Source organism: Bubalus kerabau, chromosome 13, assembly GCF_029407905.1.
Source record: "Bubalus kerabau isolate K-KA32 ecotype Philippines breed swamp buffalo chromosome 13, PCC_UOA_SB_1v2, whole genome shotgun sequence".
In the NCBI taxonomy this organism is placed as follows: domain Eukaryota; kingdom Metazoa; phylum Chordata; class Mammalia; order Artiodactyla; family Bovidae; genus Bubalus; species Bubalus kerabau.
This window is the reverse complement of record NC_073636.1, coordinates 10,092,991-10,111,272: the sequence shown is the minus strand read 5'-3', so window position 1 is coordinate 10,111,272 and position 18,282 is coordinate 10,092,991. Positions and strand designations below refer to the sequence as shown.

General features: G+C 38.7%; 1 protein-coding gene across 1 annotated transcript in view; it reads right to left on the bottom strand.

Moving 5' to 3' along the window:
* LOC129625309 (ADP-ribose glycohydrolase MACROD2-like) overlaps nt 1-14,964 on the bottom strand; it is a 221,215-nt gene extending 206,251 nt beyond the window's left edge. Inside the window, exon 1 of the mRNA XM_055543450.1 lies at nt 14,902-14,964. Coding sequence (XP_055399425.1) covers nt 14,902-14,923 — 22 coding nt within the window. The 5' untranslated portion in view covers nt 14,924-14,964. The remainder of the gene's footprint in view (nt 1-14,901) is intronic.
* Nucleotides 14,965-18,282: the final 3,318 nt, after the last annotated feature.

Here is an 18,282-nt window from a genome sequence, read left to right as displayed (position 1 = left end):
AATGCCATTTGCAGCCACATGGACAGACCAAGTCAGACAGAGAAAGGTAGATACCGTATGATGTCACTTACATGTGGAATCTAAAATATGACACAAATGAATTTATCTGAAACAGAAACAGACTCACAGGCCTAGGAAAGAGACTAGTGGTTGCCAAAGGGAAGGAGATGTGGGGGAGGGATGGAGTGAGAACTTGGCATTAGCAGATGCAAACTATTATATATTGAATGGACAGACAACAAGGCCCTCTGAATAGCACAGGGAACTATATTCAACATCCTATAATAAAGAATATGAAAAATAATATATGTATATGCAGAGCTAAATCACTCTGCTGTACAGCAGAAATGAACACAACTTTGTAAATCAATTGCCCTTCAGTAAAATAAATTTGAAAAGAAGATGTGGCTGAGGGCGCAAGTCAGGTCTACGCATACGGTGTCATGTAGGTTGGAGGATTTTCACCTACTCTATTGTTTATTCTTACTTCTGTGTCTTATTAGAAATTATTTCATTTATACACTATTCTCAAAAGTTACTGTTACTTTTCCCACACCTGCCTCAATGTTTTCAACTACACAGCAGAAAGCAGTCTACCCAGGACGTTTGAGGAGTCTTTCTAAAGCACCTTGTAGGGGTTTTTTGTGCAGATGCCTACAGCATCCACCCTTCTGCCAACAGCGTTTTGCCTTCTCTTTGATCAGAACTCCCTAATGAGATCAAACTGCTTAGTCAAGGCTTGTGTCCTTAGGTCTTTATTTGTTCTGCTGTTTATCAGCATTTGCTACACACACTGCACATTCTTCCCCTTTGAAGAGACCGATTGCTTTCTGTCTAGGCCTGCTGCTTGTTCCTGCATTTGGGTTGCCTGGTTACAGGAACACTTCACTGGATTTTCATTGAAGGCAAAATGAGTTTGTAGCTTTTGAGGCCCATCAAGTGGAAATGGTTAGGACCCCATTTCCTAAGAAGGCAGTCAACTCCTTTATGCACATTACAGAAAGCAGGTCTTGCATAATTCTAAGCATCAATGTGACCCGCACATTAAAAATGTACAAATGAGCACAAAAGTGCCAAGTCCCTGTAAATATCCATAATTAAAGAAAACTTCGAGTTCTTTCACTCTGTAGATTTTTCTATGCACCGAATGTGCCATTTTAAACAAAAACAATGTGCAATTCAGACCGGGTCAACAGTTTGCTTGAGTTCCCTTTACTTATTCAAAGACAACTGATGGATTAGTTCCTGGTGCTGCTGTAAAAAATTTCTACATACTTAGTGCCTTACGACAATGGAAGATTATTATGTACAGTCCTGTGGATGAGAAGTCAGACGTGGACCTAACTGGGTTAAGCGAGGTGTTGGCAGGGCTGCAATCCTTCCTGCGGGCTCTAGAGGAGGATCTGTACATTCAACCTTGCAGCAGCTAGAGGCCATGCACATTCCTCAGCTCGCGGCCCCCTTTGCATCACGAAAGCCAGCCAGGCTGAATCTCTCTGAACATTATTCCACAGTCAGGTCTCCCTCAGACTCTCTTCTTTCTGTCTCCTTCTCCCAGTTTTTAAGGACCCTTGTGATTACATTGGCCCACTCAGATAAGTCAGGATAATATCCCTATTTTAAGATCAGCTAATCAGCAGCCCTGATTTCATTTGCAATCTTATCTCCCCTCTGCAATGTTAACCTATTTACAGATTCTGGGGTTGAAGGCATCTTTGGGGGGTTTAAGGCATCATTCCTCCTCCCACATCTAGTAAATCAGGAAGCAGATAGCTTTGCATACAAAGTATCTGAGGAGTAGAACTAAGAATGACTCCATTTAGATATAGTGATTTCCTATGGGATCAAGTACCTAGGCTTAAAATCAAGGTCTTTCCTGAGTTTTTAATTTTCAACTTCATTCTCTGGTATAAAAAGTCTCTTCTTTGCTTTATTTTATTTAGTCTTCATTCTTTCTTTCATCTCCCCCTCCTCCCTCCTTTCCATTCTCCACCCTCCTCTTTTTCACATTTCCTTTCCTCTTTCTTTTGTCTTTATGCCTACCTTTCCTCTCTGCTTTGGTCATAAAAGAATAATAGCTAACTAACATCACAAACACAGATGACTAACTGGGGAGCTACTTGCAACATACATTTGAAAAGATTAACAGCTTTAATATATAAATTGTTCTTACAAATCAATAAGGATAAATATGCAATAGTCAGTATAAATGTGCAAAAGATATGATTAGCCATTTCACGTAAGACATTTAGAGCCATAATAAACAACTGAAAAAGGGATTAGCTATACTACTAATAAAAGAAATGCACTTTGTTATCCATTAATTAGCTTAATTCATGTATAAAATTGATAACATGAGAATGTATACCACTTGGAAGAGTAAGGAAATAGTAAAATCTTAAATACTGCTTATGAGAATACAAATTCTGTGCAATGGACTGAATGTTTGTGCTCCCCCAGAATTCATATTTTGAAATCCTAGCCCCCGGTGAGATGGTATTAGGAGGTAAGACTTTGGGAGATAATTAATTGTGAAGGTGCACCTCTCATGAATGGGATTCATGCCTTCATAACAGGAACCCCAGAGAACTCTCCTTCCACCACATGATGACACAATGAGAAAACAGCCGCCTGCAACTCAGAAGTGGGTTCTCACCAGAACCTGGCCATGCTGGCACTACGGTCTCACAATTCCAGCCTCCAGAACTGTGAGAGATAACCTTCTGTCGTTTATGAGCCTCCTGTTTATGATTTTTGTTACATTTGCCTGAAAGGACATTAGCCTGAAAGGCTGTTCAGTGTGAGGTGTCAATGTTCACATGCTTGCCTCTGGGAATGGTGACTCCTGAGTACACACCACTCACTCACAGGCTTGTAAACACAAGGGCCAATTTGACGATTACTATCAGGAGCATCTTGATTTTTTATGCATTTTGAAAGAGTAATACTCCTTTTAGAAAAGTATTCTAAAAAAATTGTGGATATATGCCAATGTTTACCTATAAAGATGTGCTTCTATAAGTGTCATTCATCAACAAATAGAGAATAATTTGCAATGATATTTTCACAGTTCAACAATACGATTTTGGGTAAACATTGGGTTCATTAAGATTATGCTCAGTTCAGTTGCTCAGTCATGTCTGACTCTTTGCAACCCCATGAATCGCAGCATGCCAGGCCTCCCTGTCCATCACCAACTCCCAGAGTTCACTCAAACTCATGTCCATCGAGTCAGTGATGCTATCCAGCCATCTCATCCTCTGTCGTCCCCTTCTCCTCCTGCCCCCAATCCCTCCCAGCATCAGAGTCTTTTCCAATGAGTCAGCTCTTCGCATGAGGTGGCCAAAGTACTGGAGTTTCAACTTTAGCATCAGTTCTTCCAAAGAACACCCAGGACTGATCTCCTTTAGAATGGACTGGTTGGATCTCCTTGTTACAGAACAATATATAATGACATGAAAAAATGTTCATGATCTGTGGTATGTGACACATTGTGAGTTATAAGACTGCATTTTTGGTTGTTTTCATTTTGCATTTTAAAAGACCTAAAGGATAAACAGTGAAATCTAATTCATCTCTGAACTATAGGATAAAAAATTATTTGTATTTTTTCTTTTGGATTCTCTACATTTTTTTTTACTACAAATCTGTGCTACTTTTATATTACAATAAGAAGTTTTCTATATATTATTTTCTAGAAGCTATATATATTTTAAAACATGGTCCAATGACTGAAATGCCTCCTTTTAAAATTATAAGAAGAAGTAAACAGGCATCTTTTAAATGCATAATCCTTGGTCTAGACATCTCTCTGAATATTCATTTACATTGTTATTCATTCTGTTTGGAAATGTCCCATTACTGCTTGTGCCCAGGATAAAAGTGAAGCGTGGAAAGATTAAAAAACCTACACAAAGTCCCACAGTTCTGAGGTGGCTGTCTCAGGAACAGAGACTGTTTGTGATGACAAGCCTAGAGGTTTTCTTCCAACAAGCAGATGGCTTTGACTATGTACCAAGCTCTTCATTAGTTATTAGTTAGGTTTTTCAGATCTTCACCATGCCTATCACCACCAAGGCCTTCAAACTTGGCCTTCTGACCACTGTGTTGATATGGCAAGAGTAAAGTAAACCATAGCAGATTATGGTGCCCCGTGCTTCACTGATGTTCTTGGAAAACAGATGACTGGGAAGCAGATAAGAAGAGGAAGGAAAAGGACATGTGGGCATGCCCTGTGGCTGGAGGCATGTTTAGCACTTCAGAAACTCTAGCGCCATTACAACAAATAGATAACATATGACTTTCTTAGCAGAAAATCTAGCTTTGAACAACTGCCCACATTTTCAGAATTGTTATGGGAAGAAGTGTTGCATAGCATGAAGGATTTGAGGTTAGAAATACCCATCTAGATGATTTTGGGCAATCAGCTGAGCTTTCTTCAGTGTCCTGTTCATTGTTATCCCCCAAAAATCAGTTGATGAACCTATGCCATAGGATTCTTGTTGGAAGGCCAGTCTCTAGTTAGGAATGAAATAACCCTTCTTAATCCCACTGAAAGGCTTACTCTCAGGCCCAACTAGCTATTACATGGTGACGGTGTCAACATTTCTGAGTCAAGGATTCACACGTTTGATAGAAGCATCTTATTTATTTTCCCTGATTCTCCCATCTGAACTGCCCTTCTTCCTCTGTCTCTTACACAACATTTGACATCACATCTCTGCTCCTGCTCATCCTTTTTTTTTTTTTTTTCTGGCTGTGCCACACAGCTTGAGGGATCTTAGTTCCTCACTAAGGATTGAACCCATGTCCTCAGCCGTGAAAGCACGAATCCTAACTCCTGGACCACCAGGGAATTCCCTTCTGTTCATCTCTTAAAGCTCACTACAGGTACTAGAATCTTCATGAAACTTAGCTTACCCACTCTGGTCCTCATATGTATTTGCCTAGAATTCCTGGTACTATGACTATATGAGTGTTGTACTTGATTATTTGCTGATGTTGTCTTCCAACTCTTGTGTATAATACTTGCCACTTCAGGATCTTATGAGAACTGTATTTTAAATGCAATATTGATCAAAGTCTTGGGTACATAGGAGACATATAATACTGATGGTGTATGAGAAAAACTTATGAGTGAGAAGGGAGATGAAAAAGAGGTTGGGTGAATACAGTCAAACCCTTGGTATCTGAAGGAGATTGGTTCTAGTAATCTTAGGCAGATACCCAAATCCAGGGACGCTCAAGTCCTTTGTACAAAATGGCATATTACTTGCATGTAACCTACACCTGTCCTCTCATATACTTTAAATCATTCCTAGAATACTGATAATACCTAATACCATGTAAATGCTATGTAAATGCTTAGCATGTAGCAAATTCAAGTTTTGCTTTGAAGGACTTGCAAAAATTTTATATTTTAAAAAAGGTTGGTTGAATCTACAGATATGGAAGCTGTGAATATGAAGGGCTGACTGTACCTTTTTCTTCTTAGTTTTGGAAGAATAGATTCAGGTATAAATTTTAAAAAATCATGTTCATTTGTTAGAGGATATACCAAGTCAAGGATTTTAGAAAGATATTTTTAGAGAAATATTCTTTTTAGAAAGAATATTTTAGAAAGATATTTTTAGAGAAATATTCTTCCCTTATGACAAAAAATATATGAAAAGAAGTGCTGTTCCTTTATCTAGATTAGGATTTCTGGAAAAAAAAAAAAAAAGAGATCTTTTACTTGAGTGAAAAGTGAAAGTCAATCAGTTGTGTCCAACTCTTTGTGACCCCATGGACTTTGTATAGTCCATGGAATTGTCCAGGCCAAAATACTGGAGTGGGTAGTCTTTCCCTTCTCTATGGGACCTTCTCAACCCAGGGATCAAACCCAGGTCTCCTGCATTGCAGGCAGATTCTTTACCAGCTGAGCCACAAGAGAAGCCCAAGAATACTGGAGTGGGTAGCCTATCCCTTTTCCAATGGATCTTCCTGACCCAGGGATCAAACCAGGGCTTTCTGCATTGCTGGTGGATTCTTTACCAACTGAGCTATTTGTTTTAGCTTAAAAGGTCATGGTAGCTTTTTGTTAGTTTAATGAACACCTACTATATATATTTTGAAATTTTCCAGATTATGGAAGTACAACAGAATATCAGAAATGGTCTCAATTTGCTCCAAATTTACCTTTCCATTGATGAGACAAGACAAAGGTTAAAAAAGAAATCATAACATAAAAACTCAGCTGAAGACAAACTGCAAGAATGTATATAATTTAGACAGAGATAAATGACAGAAACACATGGTCAGGAAAATTAATGAAAGATGTATTTGTATTAATAGAATTTAATTTATATTTGGAAGTTTATAAGGAGGTTGACGGAGAAGGCAATGGCACCCCACTCCAGTACTCTTGCCTGGAAAATCCCACGGATGGAGGAGCCTGGTAGGCTGCATGGACACGACTGAGCGACTTCTTTCACTTTTCACTTTCATGCATTGGAGAAGGAAATGGCAACCCAGTCCAGTATTCTTGCCTGGAGAATCCCAGGGATGGGGGAGCCTGGTGGGCTGGCGTCTATGGGGTCGGACAGAGTCGGACATGACTGAAGTGACTTAGCAGCAGTAGCAGCAAGGAGGTTGAAATAATTGGAACCTGATTGAGAAAATTCTTGACTTGTGTTTAGAAAATAATAGTCATATGTTAAAAGATATGACAATTCTCATCAAAATCTATATTTGGGGTTTCCTTCATGAAACCTAAATATGTCTGCACACTCAAATAAAATAAATTAATAATATGTCTGTCAATATTTGAATAAAACCTATGCAATTTAGGCAACCACTGTCATCTGTTTAATTTTTAGCAGGTTGCCAATGTAGAGTTCTCAAACCTGACTTATGCTTTGACTTTTTCATTCAAATGGTTTTGCGTTATATCCAACAAAGAAAAATCTATATTTAAGGGTAGAAATCATCTCTAGTAAAATTCATAATTTATAAACATTCATAATTCTATGTCTATTAATTTTATCTACTAGTAACTTTATACAGGTCATACACGTTTCTATATGTGTATATTAATACAAATATATTTCTCAAGCTCATTTTTAAGGCATTGAATATTTTTGCAGCTTTATAAAGTTTATCATTTTATTCTGTACTTGGAAATGCCTCCCAAATATATTGGTGGGTCAAATGGATCATTATTTTGCTATGTCTATCAAAAAGAGAGTGAAATTTTCAGCCTCTTTTCTATTTGATTTTCTCAAATAGTTTTTGAGTCACACTCAAACACAAATGAAATTTTCTGTCTAAAGCAAATCTTCCTCTTAGAGACAAGTGGCAGGTTTGAGAAGAATACAACTTCATCCTGGAATCATTTTTCTGTTTTATTAATTTTCTCAGCTACTTACTATTTGAAAGGTACATATTTAATTATAGTTAACTCTGCATAAGTCAACATGAATATTGTGTATAAGCTATATAAATTTCCTACTTGGAAGAAAAATTGGAGAAATCTAATCACTTTCAGGGTCAAACAATAAAGAGACTATGGATAAATTTTTTTAGTCAGTTTCTTTGTGAATGAGTCAACTGAGTTTGGATACTGGTAGGGGATTCAAGATTTCTAATATCAAATATATTTGTGAGCTCACAAGGTAATATTGTCAATGAATGGTCACTAACCCAATGGTCACTGATAAAAGTGAAAACTTTTAGCCAAAGAAATCATAACTTTTGCTTGAGGTATGTAGAGAGAATAATTGGTGAATTTGTTCTTCCTTGTTCTGCCTATTAGCTTCACCTCTACACTTATTCATTAGGTGTATAAAAACTACATAACAGCTAACCACACTTTCTGAGATTATTACATTAGATCTCCTAGGTAGCAATAATGAGTGATACCAGGAGTGGGCTGGGGCTGGAAGAACCAGGCAGTTGGGGTGGGGGCAGCAGAGAAAGACCCACAAAGAAATCTGTGGGTCCAGAGTGAATGGGGAGAAGGCAAACCCAGAAGACTAGACCAGGAGATGGTTGTGAATCTAGGGAGCCAAAGGTCAGGGTGAAGGCACAGGTTCAGAATCCAGCTAAGTCTGGGTAAGGTATTAGCAAGTAGAAATAAATCCGATCCAAAGGCAAAGCCTGCTTTGGTGGCCTGAATGGTGAGAGAGAGACGGTCACAGTAGAGCAGAGTTTCTCAGCTTCTGCACTCTTGACATCTGCGGTCGGAGAAGGCTTTGCTGTGAGGCTGTCTCGCGCATCACAGGAGGTTGAGTTCCATGCCTGGCACTTACTGTCTAGTTGCCAGTAACACTTCCCTTCCTCTAGTTGTGAGTAACAAAAATGTCTCCAATTGTTCTTGGAAGGGCAAAATCACCACTATTTGGGAAACCCTACAGTAAAGAAATTTGACTTTCCCTCCCAAAAAAGGGAAGGTGGTGACTTGACCCTATCTCTCAAGTTTCCAACATGAGGATTCTTTGATCTAATCTCAAAACTGAGAATCGGAATTCTTATTATGAGGAAAATTAATGTCCTTAAATTCTCTGTTAGGATTTAAGAGTCCAATAAAAAAATTGACTTCCACATTCAAGATCAGAACTTGTGTTTTTATGCTTTGTTTTTTATATTCACTGAAAATTACACAAAATAAATCCTACCCACTGAAAAATCCAAACCTTTTATGTAAAGAACAAAGAGATTTCTGACTTGAATCATACAAATATTACTTGCTGTAGGCTATGAAATGACACATGTAACTATAAATTATTTGCAACTAAAGTGTATGATAATTCCATAAGCCGCCACACCAGACTTCTAACAAATACTCCCAGAAAGAAAAAGTCATGTGTACTTCACCCACAGAAAGCCAGAAAACCGTTCAAAAAAACCTGTTGCTGGTTTCTTTTTTCCAAAGTTCCTAATGCATTTCCCTGATGGGCTCTATTAAGGGATAAATGTGTCTCCCCAACACTCATATTTTGAAGCCCTAACCATCTGTCCAACCAGTCCATCCTAAAGGAAATCAGGCCTGAATATTCATTGGAAGGACTGATGCTGAAGTTGAAACTCCAGTACTTTGGCTACCTGATGCAAAGAACTGACTCATTTGAAAAGATCCTGATGCTGGGAAAGATTGAAGGCAGGAGGAGAAGGGGATGACAGAGGATGAGATGGTTGGATGGCATCACCAACTCAATGGACATGAATTTAAGTAAGCTCCAGGAGTTGGTGATGGACACGGAAGCCTGGCGTGCTGCAGTCCATGGGGCTGCAAAGAGTTGGACATGACTGAGTGACTGAACTGAACTCTCTGTGACTACCTGGAGATAGGGTTTTAAAGAAGTAATTAAATTAAAATGAATTTACTGGGGTGGACCCTGATCCAATATGAATGATGTCCATGTAAGAAGAGGAGACTGAAACAAAGACACACAGAGGGAAGACCACACGAAGACACAGGAAAAAGACATCAACAAGCCAAGGAGAGAGGCTGGCAAGTAAACCAGCCCCTTCAACACCCTGATTCTGAACTTCTAGTCCTCAGAATTGTGAGAAAATAAGTTTCAGTTGTTTGAGCCATCCAATTTGTGACACTTTATTATGGCAACCCTGATAAACTAATACAGACACTTTTCCATCTTCTCCCGTGATCCCTTTGACTTACTAGTGACCGTTTATCTACAGAAAATTGCACCACACGACCTGGATGAGTTAGATGGAATTTGATTTTGAAATCTATAATATGGTACCAACTTGACTCATATTAGAGTGGTTTCATGAGGAAAAACTCAGATATTAGAAGGAAGAGAAGCCTAGCAGATTTGAAAAGTGATGAGAATCAGATGAAATCGGGGAGACTTTCTCGATGCTCCAGGTGCCTCTTAGGATTTGACCCCAGCCTTCTCTGAAGACCCTCTTATTACTTGTGCGGTGACAGATAGTATTTTCAGTTTTAAAATACAGCTCTGTTAGTCCCTAGCTGAATGTCTCACTTTTCTGAAGTGTGCATCATTTTCCATATCAAAAAAGTAGGGCTTCTATGGTGCTGACTTTCTCAGATTTATGAAGATTTAACTGATTTAATCTATGTATCTTATGACTGATAGAAAGCAATCCATAAGGTTAGCTATTATGCCTGTTAGTAACATCAAGCTGTAGTTATGCATGTGCTGTATCTTTATTATGATCATTTCTAGTCTAACTTCTATTGTTTTCTCATTCATTTTGCCTTAGTCTCCATTATGAAATTTAAAGACATGGGACCACAGTATCCCCAAACACAGAGATCTGGTTTAACGTTAAAATGACTTTTCCTCCTAAACTATGATCATTACTGCATTGGGAAGGGTTAAGAAGACTAGCTAGATAATCTGAAGTCAGTCCAGGGAGTATGTGCAAGTCAGAAAAATTATATTCCAATCAAAGATAGTATGGTCATGAATTAACCATAAATTCAAATTATGGACAGATAATGTATATCATCTATATTAGCAGTCACATATTCCATTAGGAGTTACTTTTATTTCATATTTCATATTTAGAATTTACAAATGGCTGATGCCTCAGCATTGCAGAAATACTGAACAATATTGGAGGATTTTGACATTTAGTTTAAAAATGTACGTACTATTATAAATATGTAATAGAAATAATTTCATGAGCACGGCATGATTCAAAGCACTGATGTGAAACTGAGAATGATTTTATTATTATTTCACTCGCTCGAGTGCTAAGATGTATTTTGGATTTATTTAAAGTAGCAATTTTCAAACAATAATTTATTTGCATAGCTATTAATACGTTCTAGACCACTAAAACTGTCCCATTTTTTAAAACTTGTAATATGATTTTTGGCTTTGCATCACTGGAAACACCTGCTGATGGATAGATTTGTTTTAACAGCAATGCATTATACTTATACAATTATTTTTTTTTTCTCATATGTTAGAGTGAAAACAAGTTTTCATTTTCAGAGGTTTAAAAATGAATATGATGTCATTATTGCCAAATATATCAAGGAATCCGAAATCTATAAAATCTTATAAAATATGCTGTGGTGTTGACAAGACATTTACAATCACATACCATAGCAAGTTGCATTTTTTACATGAATGGACATTTTCTTTTAAGAAGACTTTAAAATACAGAAATCTGCTCACTGTGATTATATAGGAAATAGAGAAGATGGAACAAGGAGATTGAAACAGAAAGAAGCCATGAGATTATGGAGAGAAGAATTTATTAAATTCAACTCATATCAGCAACTACTTATTAAACAGCTATTATGTGCTTTATATTCTGGAAAATACTGAGTTGTTTGAAAAAATGAATGCAAGTGGAACAAGGAGGGGAAGGAGGAGGAGGAGGAAAAAGAGAAAAAAGATCACAGCTCTGATCTTCTTCGTCACATGGGAGTCTCTCTGGATTGACGTTATGTTCCAGTTAGTAAAGTCCCAAATGAAATACACTTAGCAGGTTCACCTTTCAAGTATAACATTACGGAGGACTTCAGATCACCCAGGAGAACTTAGCCCATCTTGATCATCTGCACAGAATGGAACACCTCCAGCATTTTCTGTAGCTAGGCAACCGATCCTGATCTGAGGGTGGAAGGGGCATCCTGTCTATGATGAGGCTATGAAAGGTTGCTTAAGAGGGTGACAGGCACCAGCAGCCTTCATTCACACCTTCCTACCTGCCAGAATCACTAGTTAGATGAAAGACCACTTGAGATGGACATGAAAACCTCAAAAAAATCTTTCTGAAAGGCAGGCACCACAGTGTTCATCAGTCCAATTCAGTCACTCAGTCGTGTCCAACTCCTTGTGACCCCATGGACTGCAGCACGCCAGGCTTCCCTGTCCATCACCACCTCCCAGAGCTTGCGCAAACTCATGTCCATGAGTCAGTTATGCCATCCAACCATCTCATCCTCTGTCATCCCTTTCTCCTCCCCAACGTCAGGGTTTGTTCCAATGAGTCAGTTCTTCACATCAGGTGGCCAAAGTATTGGAGCTTCAGCTTCAGCATCAGTCCTTCCAATGAATATTCAGGACCAATTTCCTTTAGGATGGACTGGTTTGATCTCCTTGCAGTCTAACAGACCCTCAAGAGTCTTCTCCAACACCAAAAGCATCAATTCTTTGGCATTCAGCTTTTTTTATGATCCAACTCTCACATCTATACATGACTACTGGGAAAACCATAGCTTTGACCATATGGACCTTTGTTGGTAAAGTAATGTCTTTGCTTTTTAATACGCTGCCTACGTTTGTTGCACGGAGTCGGACACGACTGAAGTGACTTAGCAGCAGCAGCAGCAGCTAGGTTTGTTGTAGCTTTTCTCCCAAGGAGCAAGCGTCTTTTAATTTCATGGCTGCAGTCACCATCTGCAGCGATTTTGGAGCCCAAGAAAATAAAGTCTGTCCCTGTTTCCACTGCTTCCCCATCTATTTGCCATGAAGTGATTGGACCAGATGCCATGATCTTAGTTTTTTGAACGTTGAGTTTTAAGCCAGCTTTCTCACTCTCCTCTTTCACTTTCATCAAGAGGGTCTTTAGTTCTTTGCTTTCTGCCATCAGGCTGGTGTCATCTACATATCTGAGGTTATTGATAGTTCTCCTCACAATCTTGATTCCAGCTTGTGCTTCATCTAGCCTGGCATTTCACATTATGTACTCTGCTTAGAAGTTAACTTAGCAGAGTGACAATATACAATCTTGACGTACACCTTTCACAATTTGGAATCAGTCCATTATTCCATGTCTAGTTCTAACTATTGCTTCTTGACCTGCATATAGGTTTCTCAGGGGGCAGGTAAGGTGGTCCAGTATTCCCAACCCTTTAAGAATTTTCCACAGTTTGTTGTGATCCACACAGTCAAGGGCTTCGGCGTAGTCAATGAAGCAGAAGTGGATGTTTTTCTGGAATTCTCTTGCTTTTTCTGTGATCCAAAAGATGTTGGCAATTTGATCTCTGGTTCCTCTGCCTTACCAAAATGCAGTTTCAACATCTGGAAGTCCTCAGTTCATGTACTGTTGAAGCCTAGCTTGGAGAATTTTGAGCATTACTTTGCTAGCGTGTGAGATGAGTGCAATTGTGTGGTAGTTTGAGCATTCTTTGGCATTGCCTCTCTTTGGGATTGGAATGAAAACTGAGCTTTTCCAGTCCTGTGGCCACTGCTGAGTTTTCCAAATTTACTGGCATATTGAATGCAGCACTTTCACCGCATCATCTTTTAGGATTTGAAATAGCTTTGCTGGAATTCCATCACCTCCATTAGCTTTCTTTGTAGTGATGCTTCCTAAGGCCCACTTGACTTCACACTCCAGAATGTCTGGCTCTAAGTGAGTGATCACACCATCGTGGTTATCTGGGTCATGAAGATCTTTTTTTGGGTAGTTCTGTATATATCCTTGCCACCTCTTCTTAACATCTTCTGCTTCTGTCAGGTCCACACCATTTCTGTCCTTTATTGTGCCCATCTTTGCATTAAATGTTCCCTTGATAGCTCTAATTTTCTTGAAGAGATCTCTAGTCTTTCCCTTTCTGACTTTTCCCTCTATTTCTTTGCATGGATCACTTAAGAAGACTTTCTTATCTCTCCTTGCTATTTTTTGGAACTCTCATGGTAGGTTTTTTTTTTTTATTATTTTTTTTATTTTTAAACTTTACATAATTGTATTAGTTTTGCCAAATATCAAAATGAATCCGCCACAGGTATACATGTGTTCCCCATCCTGAACCCTCCTCCCTCCTCCCTCCCCATACCATCCCTCTGGGTCGTCCCAGTGCACCAGCCCCAAGCATCCAGTATCGTGCATCGAACCTGGACTGGCAACTCGTTTCATACATGATATTTTACATGTTTCAATGCCATTCTCCCAAATCTTCCCACCCTCTCCCTCTCCCACAGAGTCCATAAGACTGTTCTATACATCAGTGTCTCTTTTGCTGTCTCGTACACAGGGTTATTGTTACCATCTTTCTAAATTCCATATATATGTGTTAGTATACTGTATTGGTGTTTTTCCTTCTGGCTTACTTCACTCTGTATAATAGGTCCCAGTTTCATCCACCTCATTAGAACTGATTCAAATGTATTCTTTTTAATGGCTGAGTGATACTCCATTGTGTATATGTACCATAGCTTTCTTATCCATTCATCTGCTCATGGTAGTTTGAATTACCTGGGAGCTCTTCTTTACTATGGCTGAAAAAAAGTACATAGGGTGCTGGGACGTAGCGGAACTATGAAAATAGCAAGGTATTCACAGGCTGGAAGAGGGATAGTGGGGGTGATATTCAAATGGACCAAGAACAGTTAATGGTACATTCAATGGATGTAAATCATTTACTCAAGTTTCTTTAATAACCTGAGGTTTCTCCTACTTTCTAAAAAGTAGTGTGAAATAAGATGAGAGCTTACCTTTTTCAGATTGCCCTAGAAAGGACTGCTCTCTCCACTGCAATTTGGGGAGAAGAGGGATGGAATGCAGTAATAATCTGCATCATGCCTACAAATATTAATGGGTTTCGTACAATTTCTAGACCTGGATGACTTAAAAGTGTGGGGAAGAAATCACAGGACATGAAATTTAGGGCAAGAGAAAATATCGTTTGGTCTAGCCCCTCACTTCTGATGTGAGGGGCTGAGACTCAGGAGATGAACCATGTTTCCCAAGACAACACAGTCACCTGGCCGGAGCAGGAGGTATCAAGCCTGGATTTCCTGTCGCCTCCTTTAGATCTTAGCAAGGAAAACACAAGTTGTCAGGTGTGACTGGTGTATGGAAACCACACTTGTAACACTATGTAGGCGGCAAAATAAAGTAGTAGAACGACAAGTGATGCCCTCACGTTTTCACCTTCCAATTTCAGAGGAAACAAACTGCTTTACTCACCTGCCGGGAAAAACTCGCCCATTTTCTTTTTGTAGATTTTGAAGTCGACCTCTAGGAAGACACAGAAGATGATCCGATCCACCTAGGGGCAAACAAGAGATACCTAAAGTGAGAGGAAATATGGCAAATGCATTCCCAGAACATGGTCTCGGAACAAAAAATAAACGGAAGACCCTCTCACAGACTCTTGGTGCTATACTGCTAACTCTATGAGAACACTGAGTAAAGTTCTCACATGTGAGTGTGTGTATGTGTGTTTGTGAATGCACTCTCTATGTAAATAAACCCATGGGCAATTTGGTGGAAAGATGTTGTATAAATCAAATAAGAAATAATAAATGACAAGAAGCCACTTTGCAGCAAGCTATAAATAAGATCTGAGATTCCACCAGGATACCTAGGCTTTTATGTTCTATTAAACAGCCACACGAGAGGTGTACGGTGGAATGACAATAAAGTACGTCAGTAAACAGAGAGCTCTTTGTCCTACCCTTGTTAAACAAATATATTTATCAAAACTGTTAGTATTTGAACATGACCCAAAAAGCTTCACACAGTATAATTTGCATGCAGTCACTTGCTTTTAGCTTTACATACTTGGAAATGCAGCAGAAATAAACTATAATTAGTTGACAGTAGTGAGGCCAATGTAACTAATCTGGTAGGTTATTACTGAATAAGGAAATGCCACTTCAGAAGTAAAATGTTTGCATGGTCTCTGTTGTCTGTTTCAAGAGCTTCTGCATGTAAGGAGTTTCTCTGAGACATTTCTAGAGTAACTGGTACCAGAGAAGAGACATGGGGTACTCCTAACAGCTCACAGATATCTGATGTTAAATCAGTGACTCAATTTTGTGTCTTGAAAACTAACACCCCCTTTGTTCCTTTATTTTAACAATGTACAAAAAGTTAAAATTTACTTCATCCATCAAATTGCAACTGGAAATTGAATGGAACATCAGTAGGGAACAGAAGTGGGGTGTATGTGTGACAGGACAGGAAAAAACCCAAATGGATTTCATCTTCCCAACCTCTCAGCTCTCCCAGCCTGTAGGGGACAGAGTCACATGAGCCAAGTCCCAGAGTTCCTAGGAGGAGAGCGATCTACTTGACTGGGAGGGTAGGGAAAGAATAAGGACACGAACAATCACCGGGGTTCCCTGATGGAGGCTCAGAGATGTGGCTTCCTGATCCCTGCACAAGGCTAGACCCCCAGCTAAGTGGACTTCCTCCTGGGCAGTCACTGGTTTAACAAAAACTGTGCATCCCCAGCCACTGTTCCCACAGGGTGGAGAGAGCACCTAGCCTTCAGAAATGGAAGGACTGGGGTACAAATAACCCTGCTTTCCTTTCCCTCTATTCGCCTGAGTTTATGGTATCCAGTCCTGCCTACATGGGATTAACATTTTTGACAAATGTAAAAACTCACCATCAACTCACTCTCCAGGTTATGTGTACATTTAGCTGAATCAATGATCAACTATCTGTACAATACTGCATGCTCACCTCCAGTTTCCCTATGGTGTGTTTATGCCCTGTAGCTAAAGATAAAAATAATAATGTCGAGTGTTAAAGATGAGTTACAAAAGGACATATATGCTCTGATGCCACTATACAAAATTTTAAAACACAAATATACAAGAGTGTAGAGATTCATTCATAAGCACTAACTCCCAGAAACATATGTTGGAATATTGCATATGAAATTCTAGACAATGATGATTTCTGGAAACAGAGGGAAGGTAAAATGATGGACTGAAGTGAAGTGAAGTGAAGTTGCTCAGTCGTGTCTGACTCTTTGAGACCCCATGGACTGTAGTCTACCAGGCTTCTCTGTCTATGGGATTTCCCAGGCAATAGTACTGGAGTGGATTACCATTTCCTTCTCCAGGGGAATCTTCCCAACCCAGGGATTGAACCCAGGTCTCCTGCATTGTAGACAGATGCTTTAATCTCTGAGCCACCAGGGAAGTCCAAATGATGGACTGGTAAGGCTTTAACTGAATAGTGAATATTTTATTTATATAGAAAGAAAAGAGATTCAAGAAAAAATATGGTGATGGGTAACCGCTATTAACTATGGGGGTAGGTACATAGATATCATATTCTATACTCATTCTATTTCTATATATATGAAATATATCATAATTAGAAGTCCTAACATTAAAAATAAGATTCTGTTACTATTCAGTCGTAAAAATGAAATAATATCATTTGCAGCAACATAGACGGACCTAGAGATTATCATACTAAGTCAGAAAGAGGACAAACACCATATGATATCACTTACATGTGGAATCTAAACTATGACACAGATAAACTTATCTATGAGACAGAAACAGACTCACAGACACAGAGAGCAGACTTGTGGCGGCCAAAGCGATGGAGAGGCAGGGTAGGGATGGGGTGGGAGTTTGGGATTAGTAGATGCAAACTATTTTATACTGAATGGATAAACAACAGAGTCCTATTGTACAGCTCTGGGAACCATATTCAATATCCTGTGATAAGTCATAGTGGAAAATAATATGAAAAAGAATATATATATATATATATATATATATATATATACACACACACATGTATTACTGAATCACTTTCCTGTATGGCAGAAATTAACACAATGTTGTAAGTCGATTATAGTTCAATACAATAAGTTTAAAAAGTAAGATTCTGTGTTAGACATACTCTACTCTTCAGCTTCAGTAAACTACTTATAATTTCCAAACACCATAAATATTCTCACTTCTGTGCTTGTGATGGTTGACTTTTTTCTCCAGGCTTCAAATGATCGGATTATTTCTAAAGTCCTCTAATTGAGATCAAAATCAAAACAAGAAAATTTGGTTCAGAGCAGATCTAAGAAGAACAAGCCAAGCCAGACAGTCTCATTTGTACTCATTTCTCCTTATTTTTATGTTTGCAATATAAATTGTGGAATTAAAAAATAAAACAACACTTATGTTGCATGTGTGTGTGTGGAGTACATTTGTTGGGGGGGAGGGAGGGTTAGTGCTAATGCTATTCACTGCTATTAAGTGTACTTTTAGGCACTCAGACTAAATCCAGATTTCTTAAATATTGCATGGGATTATAATCCACCTTTTAACATTTTAGAGTTTGTTACCATGGAAATGGTATGGGTCCAAAATTCAGCAGCCTGATTTATTCTTTTTTTTTTTTTTTTCCACAGAGAGAAGATGGATGATGAGGGAAAAGTAGTTTTACTTTAAACTAATTGGGTGGCCCAGTTCTCTGCCCTTATCCTTAGGCATAACACTGAAAATATCTTGGAAGCAAGTTAAATCCAAGAATTAACCTCATTTGCCAAGTACTTGTTATATACACATATGTGTGTGTATTCTCATACATATATATATA